The 17705-nt window shown below is 38.8% G+C and overlaps 1 protein-coding gene across 1 annotated transcript in view; it reads left to right on the forward strand.

Moving 5' to 3' along the window:
• The first annotated feature begins 273 nt into the window (after nt 1–273).
• Nucleotides 274–17705, forward strand: part of SPATA16 (spermatogenesis associated 16) — a 77699-nt gene continuing 60267 nt past the window's right edge. The window contains exons 1-2 of the mRNA XM_069864571.1: nt 274–855; nt 16211–16356. Coding sequence (XP_069720672.1) covers nt 289–855; nt 16211–16356 — 713 coding nt within the window. The 5' untranslated portion in view covers nt 274–288. The remainder of the gene's footprint in view (nt 856–16210; nt 16357–17705) is intronic.

The following is a 17705-nucleotide window of genomic DNA, read 5'->3' on the forward strand; positions in this document are numbered from 1 at the left end:
ACAAACATCCATTATCGAGATCTATCAAAAATATTTAAGACTCCTTAAACTTTTACACAGGAAAGAGAAAGTAATTAGTGAGTCTGATATTCTATGTACTAACTATTGAATAGCTTTCTTTCATAATGGTGATTACAATATGCCTTTTAAAGAAAGAATTTGTATGCTTTTTTTGGTTTTGCAACATTTGAATATTCTTACCTTTTCTACATTTTCTCTTAGGACTCTTTCTTTGCTCAAGTTATAGCATCAGAAACAAACAATCACTTCCAAAAATATATCGTAAGCATGGATGGCAAGAATAAAGCCTTTCAGCAAATGCATAGTAGTAAGGAGTCAAACGTAGCAGCAAACAAACTGAATTACATTCCTGAAGCACTACAGGAGGTCAAAAAACATCTTGGGCATGGAGCAGCAGAAATGGAGAAAATAAAAATGACAAAGAAAAAGAAGGAAAAACAAAGTAATGATTTAGATGGAGCAAACCATAAACATAAATCAGAAAAGAACCAAAAACTGGCTGTGAAAAAAGAAGAAACAATGTTAGAGACTAGCAATCAGTTAATCCCGACACTTCTGTCTCATATTCCTTTGGAAAGCCTAACAAACATAGAAATGGAGTTGGTCTACACTGACGAGGAAGACATTTGCTTTGAGTTTTCTGAGCCTGTGGCATCCACAAGCACACAATCACTGAGCTGTGATTCTGAAAAAGCAGATGCTCTGAGTGCATCTAATGACAACGCTTTGCCCCAGATTGACAAACAGCTTAAGATGATCCTGCAGGAAGCCAGCACGTGCTACAGGCAGAATGACTATACAGCAGCGATGGAGAAGCTCTCAGCAGCACTGGAGGTATGAGATTAAAGAAATACGATCATCATAGCAAAGTAAATGAAAGGCTATCATTGTACTGACTCGGTATGATAGTATCAGCATAAACAAGGAACACAAACCTGAGAAGTGTATGGTTTAATAAGAGTCCTGAGATGCAATTTCATGTGAAATCTGAAAATTAAGCACTATAAATAAATCATGGTAGGAAGGAGAACTGGACCGAACCAAAAAAATCTCAGATGATATTGCATTTTTCTCTAAATCTTCAACTGTATTTATGCATGGAGGAAATTTAAGTCCCATAGGATGAAAAAAAAGTGCTCCTATCTTTAATCCAAGCCCTATCAGGGACAAATGATATCGCAATAATCAGGGGAATTCACACTCTACCCCAGCTGTCTATGCGCTACTGGGTGAAATATTTAATCCTTTAGTTAAACAGAAGGTTCACTTTAATCTTTTCAACTACACCATTTCCATCATGCTCTCTGTTTCCCCTTTTTCTCTAGAGCCAGAAGATAGCTATGGTATCTATATAGAAATCGTTTTCTTTCTGCATGACAAAGGACAGGTCCAGCAGTGAGCAACACCCTCTGGGCAAAGGCAGCTTTCTCTTCAGCAGCTAAGGGTCCAAAAGCTGGGTATTTTTGTGGAAAGAAAGACTTACTGCCTGCCTGAGATACTAAAGAAATAATACGACCTTGGCCACAATCTTTGAAACTAATCTGTGATTTTCATGACTTTCAGCCTTTAAGTGCTCAGACTTGAGCTGTCTTAAATGGATCTGTTCTTCCATATTCCTATGTTTTCAAATGCAGAGCCCTTTCCAGTTTCAGGCTGAGCCCCTCCAAAAGGAGGGATATAAAAACCTTTGACGTTTTTGAAAATCTTAGCCAGTCTTGAGTTTTGTCAGCATAATATGACAAGAAAAGAGTAAAAGAAGGAGTTCCTAACACTCTGGCAAGGTTGCAATTAATTTTACAAGAGAAGGGAAGAGAAAGGAGGTATAGGAAACGCCAGCAGGTGGGTCACAGTTACAGCCACCAGCCTCCTGTTTCCTGGAAGCCAGAGCTAGGAACATTTACAGTAAAACTGATTGTTCAAAGTTGTATCATTATTCCCAGATTTCTCTAGTGCTGCTAATCTCAGTTAATTATATTGGAAATCCCTTGTATTATGACCATGTAATTCATAATGTGCCAGTAGAAGTCATGGTTCATAATAATCACATAATGGGCAAGGACTTATACGTAATCAGATTTTAGTTACCCTGTTGTGTTTCCATAATGCTGCTATAAAACCAACATAATCACAAAAAAGCACCAGTTATTTAAACACTTTTATCAGATTCATGTACAGTATCATTCTCTCTCTTTCTCTTTTTTAAACAATGTAAGATAACAAAAATTGAATTACAGTTGCTGGGAACAGACTATGATAAACTGTTTGCTTGTGTGCAGAATGAAATTTAATAATGGCATCAGCATCTCAATTTTTAGTAATGTTAAACCTGTTAAATAGTAGCACTCTGCAGCCAAAGGCTGCTTTCAAAGAGGTAGCCTTAAAGCATTTTGAAAACAGTATCTCTGAGAGCATTGCTGTCTTACAAACCTTGACAGATGCCCTGTATCCTCACAATTAACCCAGCTGCTAACATTTACCATGCAGATGAGGACTTGACTTTTTCCATGATACATGATGCGAAAAAAAAAACACACTCTTCGTAGCTGTAAAGATTTTAAAGGCCAGTGTCTGCTTCTCAAATAAAATAAAAGAGAGACACTCTTACTGCTTTACTGGAATATGGTTGGTGATTAGAATACAGCACTTGCAAGCTGGACTCTCCCTAATATTTTATCTCCACTCTGACCCCAATCACTTCAGCTATGTGCTTGACATCCTGAAAAAGGGTCCAACTATAAGTGTTTCAGTGTTGTACAGCCAAATTTAATTCAAAAACATTTGTAAAATGTTAGAGGTTTGCAGCTGATAAACAAGTATCATATTCTTTTCTACAATACTGAAGAATACTGAAGGCACTTTATTTTAAAACAATAAATATTATAGTAGCAAGTGAGTAAAATTAGAAAGTGCCATCATTTTTAGGCTTATCTTTTTTCTCCTACATTCAGAAAGGAGCTGTGATGGGGGCAAAAGCACTTTTCACTTGAGAGCAAAGGCATACTTGTCTCCTCCTAAGAGGAAATAGAAAGGCTAGCTTATAGACATCCTGGTGAAAGAATGAGTAGAGATGAAAGAATTCCTTCCTAGGACTGTGGACAGAGAGACTAGGAGATTGCAGAATTGTAGGGCTGGAGCACCCCATCAGTCTCTTAATCCATATCTCCTCAGGAGGCAAAAACAGAATATCCCTGAAGGACACTTCTGTACTCTTTCTAATAATCTCCAGTAAGAGAGATTTCTGATCTTTATCAGAAGCTGATAGAAAGTTTTTCCCACATCTTCCATGCTGCAAAATAGTCCATAACTTTTTTTTTTTCTGTATCCATATTTGACATGAAAAGAAATTAACCATCTTATTCTCTCTGTACTTGCAACCTCTTAGCACGGTCTTCTCCAAATTAAAAAAATTCAATCCCTTTAGTATTTTCTCCCAGGTCATGTTTTCTAACCCTCTGTATCATTTTTGTTGCTTTTTTTGTAATTTATCTGTGTGTTCAGACATAGACAAACTAGAGATGATGCAGAGAAAATCAGAAAACTTAAGGTACTGAGATTGCAATGCTGGTTTTTCTTCCAGTTAGATTTTGAAGAAATAAACAAAAATTCCTCTGTATTAGAGAAGTGTGATATGTAACAAGCGCAAAGGTCAGGAAATTCAAAGTTATGGTTTCTGGTGCAAAATGTTTACAGACATTTTTCAGAATGGAAGAAATTAAGGCTTTATTTTGACATTACAGCATTTTGAGTCAGACACCCTGATCTAGAAAAGTGTGTGCTTAGTTTTAAATTTGAATTGTATCACTAAAGTTAGTGTTACCCCACATATTGCAAATATCACATTTTTTTCACTCTTTTTTAAGCCAAAAGGTCTTTTCTAGATCCATCTATACATTTCTAGATCCATCATATTACCATTCCTTAGATCATGTTGTTTTTCAGATATGCAAATAACAGGCAGTTCTGAAAGCCTAGCACTGAAATTATTTGATTTGAAGGAAAAAAAAGAAAAATTATTAGTCAGAAAGAAATTCTGAAATGCTTGTTTAATTTAGAAACTTTTATATGTTGGACAGCATGCTGCTGATTACAACAGACATTGGGAATGCAGTGTTATCAAGAGAAGAATTTGTTGCTTCTCACTATTTCTGCACTATTTAGGCACCATTAAACTAATCAAGAGGGACTTACAGAATCACAGAATCACAGAATCACAGAATAACCAGGTTGGAAGAGACCCACCGGATCACCGAGTCCAACCGTTCCTACCAAACACTAAACCATATCCCTCAGCACCTCATCCACCCGTGCCTTAAACACCTCCAGGGAAGGTGACTCAACCACCTCCCTGGGCAGCCTGTTCCAGTGCCCAATGACCCTTTCTGTAAAGAATTTTTTCCTAACGTCTAGCCTAAACCTCCCCTGTCGGAGCTTGAGGCCATTCCCTCTTGTCCTGTCCCCTGTCACTTGGGAGAAGAGGCCAGCACCCTCCTCTCTACAACGTCCTTTCAGGTAGTTGTAGAGAGCAATGAGGTCACCCCTCAGCCTCCTCTTCTCCAGGCTAAACACCCCCAGCTCTCTCAGCCGCTCCTCATAAGGCCTGTTCTCCAGCCCTTTCACCAGCTTTGTTGCTCTTCTCTGTACTCTCTCCATACTCTCTCTGTACTCTCTCTGTACTCTCTCTGACTAATACTAATACTTAGTATTAGTCAGCTGCGTTATAGTTCACCTGGAAGTGAAAAAAGCTAATGCTCCCTTGGAGAACTCTCACCATCAGAGCTTTCTGTGGCTAGTGAGGAAAATAGCTGAAGAAATTGGGTGATAGTCTTTGCTCTTCTAACTCCTAGCTCAATAATACAGTGTGTCATACACACCATACTGAGAAACACTGTAAATTTCCCTAAATTTTTGGCATCCATCTGTTGGAACATAGAGAAATAGGACTTGAACATCTGGACTGGGATACAATGGGTATGAGAAATCACTCTTCAGCTTAAAACCTCAGTGGAAGCTGTATACGTATATCTATAGAATCTTTAGCCAATTATTAACAGTTTAGCTACAAAATAACATTAAACCTTTATGAGGATCAGAAGATCTTGTCTCTAACTAATCTCCTAATAGCAGAGACTGTAAAAGACTTCAGAAACAAATTTATCTACACAAATTCAGGTTTCAGACACTGTTGTTCTGAAAATAACCCTCCCCTGTGATTAAAAAAAAAAATGAGAGAGGTTCATGACTGCTGTGCACAGGAAGAAGTCCACAGTATCTCAGCGCACAGATTTTGGCACAACATATCTCAAAGACACAAAATGCATCCCACTTGTGAAGTGAAGCCCTTAAATAGCGTGTGATTAATTCACCAGAGTGCTGTTGTGGTGACTTCCTCAAGATGGAATATCTCCATTTTCCACAGATGTCTATTATAGGCACCATTCCTATGGCAGGGAGATAAACATTAGTGCCATCACTTTTGCACACCTTGAGTTTTTAGATTAACCTTTCATATGGCTCATTGCCTTGTGATTCACTGCTTACAGAGAAGGCTTTGTCAAGACCACGCCCCCTCTTCTAGGCAACATTATCTGTAAAAAGCAAATATTTTGGAAGTGGCTGGGGCATTGGTGCCTCGTAGACATAATTACATATCAAAATAGTGTTAGGTAGCATGGCTCAACTAAGCCTTCCATCAATTTTGTAGTATAAGTAGCAAAAAAATGAGTATTTCCTATATAAATCCTTATTTGAAAAGAGGTTTATTTAAAATAGTCTGTCCACGGGGTAAGACACATTAGAAAAGCCTGTGTAGAGGAATAGCTGCAAGGGTGGCCCTGGGAGCACCATAGGATTAGGGCACTTGGATGTGTTCCCTGTTATGATCATTAGATCGGTGCTGGCTGCTTCGGAAAGACTAGGGCACAGCCACATTTCTCCCCACCCTCCCTCTCTTTTTGCAAGTTAGTCCTGAGGTCCAAGAAATCATCAATATATAACAATGTGCAATGCCTTGCTTTATGAAGCATAGAAACTGGAATTACTGGTCATCCACTAGAATGAAAGGAGTGGAAAATAGGACTTAATATAGTTTTTCCTAACACTTCTCACCAAGAAAAGCTATGCAAGAGCTAGACACAGTTTAACACCATGAAAGTCCTCAAGAGAAAGTATGTGAAAGGTTAAATATTTATTTTAAGCACCAACTTTCTGGAGTTAAAAAATTACTCTTAAGTTATCTATCCTTATCATCAGCACAGGTCCTCTAGAATATTCCTGGGAGCATACTAGGTCTTGGAGAGAAAACAAAAACAGCAGCCAATGATCCCACAAAGCTTGAGTGCAAGATGCTGACTTTTCTTCCTATAAATATTCTTTTAACCTCCAATAACAAAGTAGTTTCCTAAATATGGCCTACTCATTTAACTTGCTTGGAAGAAAAAAAAAAAAAAGGCTCTCATGATCAGCAGTTTTTGTCTCCCTATAGTCCTATCGCTATATTTTTAGGCTACAAAGCCAAGAAATTGATTTTTTTTTTTTCCCAACTGATACTGATTGTCTTTTATGGCTGCATAAGATTTTCAGACCAGGAATATAAGATTACAGATGGCTCAAATCTGGTCTGTATGATAGTAGTGGGAATCTGCTATAATGATCCATTTGGAAATGCTCCCATTTTTTTGATCACTGAATTTGAATCTAGTAATCTTTTAGGCATTTCCAGTATGCCCATCACTATGAAATAAAGCTGCGTGGTTACTTGTCTATATGGATTCATGCCCCCATTCTTCTTTTCTGAACTGCTGTTACATACCTGGCTTATAAAGTGCTTTTTTCCTCAACGGAATACTACATGTTGACCATAAAACAATATATTTCCTCACTCGTGCACATGTGTACAAGAGCAAAATCCATACTCCAGAAAGGACAGACCATATTTTCCAATCATTTTGGTGCCAAAGCAGATCAGTCAATTTCTAATTAACTCTAATTGGCTTCCTCACATGCTATTATTTACCTGGAGGTGACAGGTGCTCAAAAGCAAAAAATATTTTCTCCATACTTGGTAAATGTTAGGCAGCATAATATTTGATTAAAAATAATAATCACTCACCACTTAAAATCAAAAGCTTCATTGACTTCAACATATGCAAACCACATGTTCTACAATCACTGAGAAATGGAGACAAGGTCTACGGAGCAGATTCCTCCGCATGTAACACCATGAAGGGGGTGGGGGTGGAAAGAGGGAAAAAATAGACTCGGAACAGTTCTGGATGAGACACTACCCCATCTTGAACGACATGGGCTCAGATTTGTGCTTAAAAGGCTTCTCTAAAAGTTGGGAGGCTAAAAATCTTTATGTCCCTGAACCTCACAGATCCTCGCATGCATCACAGGCATTGTGATGCTCAAAAGCAGATAAACCTAAAAGTATCTCACGTGTCTCAATGTAAAGCAGTGCCTTAGAGCCTATCTTGAAATAATTTCTTTTATGTTCAGGGCCCTAAGAAATTGGAGATATTTATCCGCCCAGCCACCATCTGCTCCTGGAAGGTATTGTACAAGAACAAGGAGTGCAGAGCAATTCGTCTTCAATGTGTGGCTTTAGGTGCTTCCTCCCTAGAGCCAATGCAGCACAAAAATGCAATGGGCAGTCGGCTTAATTTGTAGCAAGAATATTAGGCAAGTTAGGACAATTTTCAAACACCAAAAACAGCTAAGGCAGGCAAGCTGCAGTCAGAAAGTATGCTGTTAATTTATTTTCTGTCTGAAATGTCCTTAAATCATACTGCTGCATACCTACCTAGACTCTGCAGAGGAGAAACAGAGATGCAGGCTGAAGCAGGCACTGGTTTGGAAAGCATTCATGGACTGATTTGAGAGTAACTTTATCCACGAGGACAGTTTAGAGAAAATGTGTTATTAAAGTACTTTATTTCCATTTAGAGATTCACACAGGCATACACAGACAGTAGGTGGTGACAGCTGCTACCAGAACCATTTGTTATCTTACTCCTGTTCGGCTTTTGACAGTACAAAATGAATATAAATGCTGGAAAGCTTTACAGGGGTGAACTGAACAATAAAAAGTAGGGGAGAATGAATTCTGGTTAAGTTACTTCAGGGAAGAGCTTTATTTCTGTTTATTCCTGAGGCATGGATATGTGCTGTGTTTCTAATGTTGACAATACCGTTGAGAGGACTCTTGGTGGAGTTTACCAAATCTATGCCATCCTGAGGTGGATGGGGAGAGGGGGGAAAGCTGGCCTTGCAGCTAACTTTAATATCATATCCAGAAATGGCATGAAAATAAGGCTTCAGCAAATTATTGCTTTTCTCTAATAATCCTGTCCATCAATATGGAGTGAACTTTTCACATAGTTTGCCTTAATAAAAGTGCTTGTGAGATCTCTCTGTGTTTGGACTTAGCAGTAGCAAATCTCTTGGCATCAAAGGGATTAAATTAGTTGGCCTGAAATCATATTGCTTTTTCCAAGCAATCATGACAGCTCTCAAAATCTTGCTACAATACAGTCACATCACACCAGCTAACAGTTGCCTCCAAAAAAACCCATTCATTTTTGCCAGCTCTTCCTGTGAGCGCTATCAACAGACTGATGCTTCTGCTTCAAAGTCCAGTAGGCATTTTGAATTGCGATCCTATCAAGAGGAGGCACTGGTATCAGTTTTGACTTTTGTGTGATTGTTCAGTTTTCACATGGAAAATTTACACCATCCTCAGTTTGGTTTGATCTTGGATTGACTCACAGTGGAGGACTGACAAATTTTGCATTACAAAGGCAATCTATAAAGGAGATTTCAGTGTGTCGTACAGAATATAAAGCTCTTCAGAAACTATTGTAGTATATTGATTCTACAATATATGTTTCATTACAGAGCTTTGGGGTCGGATTTTTTTTGCTTCTGTGACTACTACTCTCACCCTGGCAGTACTGATAATGGGAACACTCCATAAAATAGGGACTGGTAATGAGTGTCACAGATTTATAGTGCAGCACGCAGATTAATCTGAAGTCAAAAGGACGATATTTTCTTAAAACCCTTGTTCGAGATTTAATGCTTCCAAAGCAAATTATTTACAATATGAGAAAGACCCCTAAGTTTGCACTGGGGGAGGTAAAGCCTTTATCTGAAGTTTAGCCAATAAATAGAAATGAGTTAGGCTTAGGAGTGCTGCATTCAATGTCGTTAGCTTCTGTGGGAGGGAAAGTTTCACATCAAGTTTATTTTTACAAAGCAGCATCCACCTAGAAATGAGAACAAAATAAAAGGCTATACGCTCTGAATTTGGTGGGCACTTGAAATCTGATTTTTGTTCTTGTCTCCAAAAAAGATCAGAACAGTAGCAGATATGCAAAACCTGTAAGCCTTTGGGGAACATAAAATTTATGTTTGAACTTCCCTACCATTCTGCCCCACCTGGTCATCAAATCCCTTCCATGTGCCTCCAGTTTCTAAAAAAATGCTGGTTGTAGCTGAAGAATGAATTTAAGCATAGGACTTAGACAGGGCTTAAGATAAACCAAATGGAAAGAGGAGAACAGGCCAAATCCCACCCCAGCAGACCCCATGATGAGGGCAAACAGCCTGTTCAGTTCATCTGATAAACTCAGTACTCAGAAGATTGAGAGCTGCCCTGTAGAGAAGGACATGGGGCAGTGTGCAGCCATCCACATCCTGGGCTGCATCAAAAGAAGCGTGGCCAGCAGCTCAAAGGAGGTCATTCTGCCCCTCTATTCCTCTCTTGTGAGACCTCATCTGGAGTACTGTGTCCAGTTCTGGAATCCTCAACGTATGAAGGATATGGAGCTGTTGGAACAGGTCCAGAGGAGGGCTACAAAGATCATCAGAGGGCTGGAGCAACTTCCATGTGAAGACAGGCTGAGAGAGTTGGGCTCCTTCAGCCTGGAGAAGAGAAGGCTTCAAGGAGATCTTATAGCAACCTTCCAGTACCTGAAAGGGGCTACAAGAAAGCTGGAGAGGGACTATTCATAAAGACTTGTGGTTATAGGATGAGGGGTAACAGGTATAAACTAGAGAGGAGCAAATCTAGACTAGACATTAGGAAGAATTTCTTCACTATGGGAGTGGTAAGACACTGGAACAGGTTGCCCAGGGAAAATGTGGCTGCCCCATCCCTGGAGGTGTTCAGCGTCAGGCTGGATGGGGCCTTGGGCAGCCTGATTTAGTGGGATGTCCCTACCTATGGCAGGGGGGTTCGAACTGAATGATCTTTAAGGTCCCTTCCAACGCAAACTATTCTATGATTCTAAGATCCACGGTCCTCTGACAAACAGTGGTTTTCTGAATAGAAATAGGTATCATTTCTCATAACTTAGCATATCTCAATTATATTCAGCTCCCAGCCAGTATTGTGTAACCAAAAATATGCCTAATAGCAAAAATGTCCTGCACACACATTGATATAATACTACAGAATTCAGTGCTAGCTCTGCATAAAGCAGCTAATATGCCAAAAATAACATACGTACATATTATTTGAATTATCCATTGCAAAGCACATTGCAGGAAGCCTAGTAAATTTAGTGGTTCATACCTGACGTCTGCATTCATTTTTAGTGGTGAATTATGTATTTTCAATATGTTTTCTAGCAAGTTATTTACACAAATCTCATTAACAATAAAGATAGGGGTTTTGCTCTACCGACTGAAATTGCATACCAACATGTCGGTATGACTCTGAATAGAAGCTGAAAATATATGCTGCATGAAATCAGATCATTGAAATAAAATCCTCTCTCTTTATTCTCCACACTGACTTTGTTTTTCCTCTCCTCTGAGACAAAACCACCATTAAGTGCTTCTTTGTTATGCTAGTTTCCTGTAGTAATTTTGATAGTGCAAAACAGTGAAGGACTGGATTACAGTGCAATGTACAAAACAAAATAAAAAAGAAGATAGTTTTCAGCCCTCTATGAAGCTTACTATCAGGTTTTGAAAGTTATTTTGAGAAGTAACCTTCCTTAGTAGACATTTTCTGGGATGCAGTTAGTGTTCAAAGTGCCAAGTGCCTGATATGCGATGCAGTGACGTTACCAGGCTGATTACCTAGATTGCTCTGAAGTGAAGACATCTGGTTAGGACTGTTGGCTAGTCAGAAGAAAAGACACTAATTAAATATTTCATGCCTTTTCAGGTTTGTCCCTCTGATTAGTCACTCCAGGGAAAGCCACAAAGTTATCTTTAAAAAAAAAAGGAAAGAAAAGGCAAACCAATTGAGTCCAGCAAGGCCAGCAGATTATTGCTTTATTCAAACTAACTCTTAACGCTCTCACCCTCCTAGTTTGGCAGGCGAAAATGAATGATCTCATGGAAGTTGCCGAAGAATCTCATTGCCACACACCATTTGACAAAATTTACTTGTTTTCCCAAGCTAAATGTGCTATCAAATATTTACCTATATTCACACACGTAGATGGATATCTATGGGGCATCTTCTTTAAGGCAAACCATATTGCTACATTTAACATCCACCAAAGCTACCATAGTGATTAGTAAAGCGTTATCATCATCAGATTCTTACATCAAAACCTTTCACCTTGTTTCCAGTGAAAACAGCTCCAACATACAGTTCACCAGATACCTAATTTTAATTCTTCCAAATTATACACATGCTAACTAGGAAGCCACCATAATCATCAGCATTTCCATGGGTGGAACCCACAGAATGGGCTTGGGGGGATTGTCTCCTCTCGTTTGTTAACAAATGCCTGGGAGGTCTTTACTCAGAGAATCTCCTTGCTTGCTACTGCCAAACTTAGAGCTTTAAGAAGAAAAATTAAAGCCATAAGATCTATGGTAGGTTCACAGTGTCAAAGACTTGTTCGGTGACTTTTGGCAAAGTACTTTATCACAAGCATTTATGCAATTGTGGTCTCAGCAATATATTTATAGGGTCCTACACATTGCAAGAATATCCTCCCTTATCAGTGAAAGTATAATGTAATTATTGTCCATTCACCACTAATACAAAACCTGCAGGTAACAGTTTCATTCCCTACGTTTAATTTATATACTTGGCAACTTTTTGTATGGGATAACTCAGCAGTCTTCTGAAGGATGCACATACAGAAAACCTGCATAATGACCTCCAGTTGTAGGAAGGGCCCCTATGAAAATCTAAATATCCTTTGAGAAATTTTTTTTAATTAAATATTATTTCTGGAAAAATATTCCTATCTACTGACAAAGGTACACTCAGTCTGGAAGTAAAAGATACTGTTATTTTTATTAACTATGGTAGAAGATATAAAATGGTACACTGCAGGTTTTTAACCCCATATTGGCTGTAAATCTTCAAATAGTCAAGTTCTATGCTTCAATTTAACAACCTCTATAATCTTTAAGAATTCTGCAGACCAAAAGCTCACCAAAGTCTTAGGTAAGATATATCCCCAAATTTCCCAGTTTGGAATTAAAATAGCATTCTGTAACATAGTTCTACGAAACGAAATCCTCAGTGGTACAAAAGGTAACTACCTCTCCAAGCCCACATCCATATTTGTATCTTTGTGACAAGGCCTGAGGTGGAGCTGCTTTTACCTAAAGCCCTCCAAAAACACCAACAGCCCTTTTGATCTTCAACAGTAGCGTTACTGGACTGCAGACTACAGCAAGATAAAGAAAATTTGGTACTGCCAGGTGAAATATGAAACTTGCAAAAAAAAATCTCCTCCCTGTTCACTGTATCTGTGGATGGCACAGCCTTTCTTCTTTCCTTATTCTCAGTCCAGCAGGGTTTCCCAAAGTTAGAACAATCTGTAGCTACAGAAGCTCCTTTGGATCCCTAGGATTTTTTCCTTTTTCTCTTCCCCTTTGAAACCCAGACCTGAGTCTTTCTACTACTCTTCTTCACATACCCACCTGTGCTGCAAACCTCAGCTCACTGTCTCATTCCTGCCTAACTCCTCCCATGGGAACTTCCCCACATGAACTTTTCAGGTGCTTTCTGGCACTGTTTTTGCCTCATCCCTCAAACATATTCAGTCTGACTGATATTCAGTGGCAGACAGGACAAGTGCTGCATTGCCAAGTCCTTTTATCGGAAAGGCCAGCAAAATACAGTAAAGCATGATGAAACACACACAAAAGGTATTATCTCCATCAGAGCCTGGAAAACAATGATGTGCTTTTCAGGCTGCCCTGAGATGATTCACCCAACAGAAACCTTTCCGGTGGTGTCTATGTTGCTATCAAAAATGTCCCATATACCACTGAGCGTGCTTTATTGTGCATCTCACTAATACCAGTCACTAGGGATATTTTGTATATTCATAACTCTTCTGCTTAGTGCAGAAGGAGTTATTTCTTTAAAATTAAGTTGAATCATAGTTTTGGTGCATGTTGCTGTTGTTTGTATGGAACTAGCCTAGAGTTCTCAAACACATTGATCCTTCACAGAAATGCTACACAAAAATCAGGAGAGAGACAAGAAAAAATATACAAGCTAGAGGTTCCCAGGCACAGGCACACCCCTTTACAATATTACTCTGGTTCTGTGAGATTAAAGATTGAATTATTATTAGTTTCTTTGAACTCATACTCTGCAATGTCTTAGAGAAGACCTGGCAGAACCCAATCTTCACTGTATTTTCTGGTTCTTTATCTGTTCAGATATGGTTTACAGAGACTCGTGTCTTGCTTTTTGTCAAAGATAACTGAGGGGTTATGCAGGTCTAAACATAACTCTCCGTATCAGCAGTAAGACTCAAGGAAACTCTGAATTGTGGCATTTTATACTGAAGGGATCCCTAAATGATTCTTTTCGTCTCACAATCATTCAAGAACTTGAAAGTCCAGTGAGTAGCCTCAAATCTCTCATTCCCATAAATTTAACAGAGGTCACAGCATGGCCAATTCAGCTGAAAAGTGTTATTACAGAAAAACTTGATGAGACTTTTATGTTCACTGATGTGAACATAATTCTCTGGATCTTTTAGCTGCATATAGCATGTCTTATCCATACAAACACTTCAGCAGATATATATGGTACCATGAGCAAAGTTAAAAGTGACAAATTCCCTGATTTATTACTTGTACTGATAACAAGATGATAGAAAATCTTAAATGTATGGGTGTTATTATATACACTGTGTAACTTTGCTCAACAGAGAAAGGATGTGAAAGAAAACGTATTTAAATCTTGAACTAAGGGGACACTCCTTGAAGGACCCTTGATGCCTGTGAAGAATTGAGCTGATCTCTAAGCAACGCATAAAAATCTTAAAGATAGGTTTAGCTTTGTAGGTGCTAAGCATCAATGTGGGTATATAACCCTTCTCGCTTATAAGGATCACACACAGGAAGACAGATGCATATGAGAGAGCTAGGATTGTTTAGCCTGGAGAAGAGGAGGCTGAGGGGTGACCTCATTGCTCTCTACAACTACCTGAAAGGAGGTTGTAGAGAGGAGGGTGCTGGCCTCTTCTCCCAAGTGACAGGGGACAGGACAAGAGGGAATGGCCTCAAGCTCCACCAGGGGAGGTTCAGGCTGGACATTAGGAAAAAATTCTTCACAGAAAGGGTCATTGGGCACTGGAACAGGCTGCCCAGGGAGGTGGTTGAGTCCCCTTCCCTGGAGGTGTTTAAGGCACGGGTGGACGAGGTGCTGAGGGATATGGTTTAGTGTTTGATAGGAACAGTTGGACTCGATGATCCGGTGGGTCTCTTCCAACCTGGTTATTCTGTGATTCTGTATTATAGAAGTCCATTTTCTTGACAGATTTAATCTTCTAAAGAGATCTCAAACTGCTGAGTTGACATTGCACCTCCTCAAGATCAGCTGTTGGATTTTAACTCCATAGATACAAGAAATAAATTATTATAACTAAACTCCTTCGTGATGAGGAGCTAGACAAACAGGCTAGATCTTTCTCTTTCCATTTTTTTGGCTTGGTGACTGGCAACACTGAACTCAAGTGAGAGTCCCTAGTAATATCCCATTTAAAGCAGGGGTTGTTTTCATTCACATTAGGCTGCAGATACCTATCAGTGCTATAAGGGTTCTTAGCACTGTTCTCAGCATGGGTCCAAGAGTTTAAGCGTACAGCATAGCTAAATATTAATTTGTTAATATCTATTAGAAATCTATTTTTAAAGCTGATTTACAGCGAAGTCTCTTAGTTTGATGAAGTCATTGCACACTAAACAATCCCATTAGGGGTGTTTATCCAAGCAAAGGACACACATTTTTGTTAGTAGCACTACATGGTTATTGTCCTTAAAAACAAAGCTCAGATTTAATCTGTTTACAGTTGTATTTAACTGCTTACATTTGAATTTTCTTAAGAACTAACTCAAAGATAACATTTACTACTATTTGGCATTACAAAATCAGGTTACTTGTAGATTAACGAAACAGATTTGAGGACCAAGGGTGGTCCTGCCCAGAATTTTAGCTCTGCCAGTGCTGAGGACTCTCTGAAACTTTAAGGAATTGTGGGTTATCCAATTCTAATGATGCTCATTATGAAATAGAATATTATTCAATGAGAAATTCACTGGCACTGATGAACAGTAGGGCAATTATCTATCAGGAAAAGAGTATTTTTTAAAACAGAAAATACAATGTTTGTCTCTGCTAAATTCTATACAGTTCAAGAACGTAGGAAATGTGGTTGAGCTCATCCTTTTCATTTTCTACAGTAGTTTTCTGGAAGGACAAGTACTCCTATCAGACATGGGGGAGAGCTTCTTGTTTCCTTGCCTTGTATTAATTCTCTCCTGTCCTGCCTGTGGGACAAAGGCAGCAGAGCCTAAGGCAAAGTTCACCACTGGCTTACTGAAATAAGTAAATAGCTGTCACGACTCCTCCTTCAACCTTAATCTCAAGTCAGCCATGGATTTTTGGAGCCTGAAGTTGAGCCTTTATTTTTGAAAATAGGGAAAAATTATAGTTCCTTTCCTAGCAGTGCTTTTTAGGTTTTAACTTATTATCTGCTCCCTTGACTATCCCTTCTGGGAAGATGACCCTGCGTTTTATATTATGTTCAAATGTGTTTGTACCAATTTTGGTAGTGGAAACTCAGGCTAAAGCCAGAGTATATTTTACTTAAGTCAGTTTTCGCCATTTATCAGGTACAAAAAGCATTTCTACCTAACAAAAGTTGTATTATAACACTAGTAAATAACATTTCTGTTTCTTAAACAGCTTTGCAGTAGAGGAACTGCTATAAACAATCTTTTTGACTCATTCCCAGAAGATATTTCCAGTATCGCCAGTTTTATTGAAACAAAGCTTGTAACCTGCTACTTAAAACTAAGGAAGCCCAATGATGCTCTGAACCACTCACACAGGTAAAAATAAATATTGATTAGATATACTACTAAGAGTGAAACAAAAAATTAAGCAAAGACTATGAAAAAATCCTGTGCAGGGAGAATCAGTCCAATAATGAGAAAAGAGGAATCAATAAAACACAATTTGCACATGGCACTGATGCTTAAGATTGGACTAATTCTCAAAATTTGAGACATTAAGCTACAATAAGCATGTACACCTTTACTGCTTTGATAATGCAATACGTAAGGACATACAGGTGAGTCACGCATAGTTCAGGGCACCCTAATGATTGAAGTTAGACAAATATAAACATGCTCAGCCTTATATGACAGTAATGCTATTATGATCTCTTGATCTTTTTCAAGCCAGATTAGGTCAGGGATGGCTTCAAATTGTTTTCATTGCATAATTCCTCATAGACTCACTTGTGATCCACATCAAAGACCAGCACTACTAGCAATGCATAAAGAAGCCAGAAACAAAACTTGCGCATGGTGGAGATGAAATTCCCATTAGTTTCAGATGAGTTAGGATTTTGCTTCGTTTGTGCTGCCTTTAATTAGCTTTCAGGCATAAAGATAGTTTCTTTAAGCACACGCATGCCCTGCCAGCAACATTTCATTACTGAGGTCTCTGTTCATTTTTTCCCTTGTATGAGATGTATTAGGGTGGACACGGCAATTAGTGCAGAGCAAGGATTTTTTCATACAATCATCTCAAATGAATGTTACTACAAAAGAGTCGTTGCAACAAAAGAGGCACATTCTTGGGCCTAATGCACAAGAGACAGTGGTGAAGAATAATGCTTTGGTATAGAAATGCGATGGCATAATGGCAGCAGGTTCATTTAACTAGATGCAAAGTCATGGTAAGTCTGAGCATCCTGACTTAATGAAGAGGTATTCGTTAAGTCTGAGAATTCTGACTTAATGAAGAGGTATTTATCTCCCATCCCAAGCACATTTTGTCTGAAAAGCTATGCCTACCTGGAGGCTATACACATTAGGGCGGACTAATTCTACATACCATGCAGGGTGGGGTCCTGAACGTTCATGAGTAGATAGAGAACACTAGGTCTACACCCAGGACACATCTAGCAGGCATACAAACTGTATCTCTTTCAGGTGGAGTATTCTGTTAGGTGAGCCAAAGCATAGGAAGTGGGAAAGGCTGTAAGATTCCAAACAAAAATAAAAATACAGCAATAAAAATCACAACAACAAAAACACACTCCTCATGCAAACTAAAAGTCAGTATTTTTTCATGGCTTCTCAAAGACCATGTTAGGAAAAAGAAAGAACACACACATATATGAAATTTGACTGGAATCTCAACTTTTGGAAAAATAGTAATGATCTCTTTC

The sequence above is a fragment of the Phaenicophaeus curvirostris genome, chromosome 10 (genome assembly GCF_032191515.1).
Source record: "Phaenicophaeus curvirostris isolate KB17595 chromosome 10, BPBGC_Pcur_1.0, whole genome shotgun sequence".
Classification (NCBI taxonomy): Eukaryota; Metazoa; Chordata; class Aves; order Cuculiformes; family Cuculidae; genus Phaenicophaeus; species Phaenicophaeus curvirostris.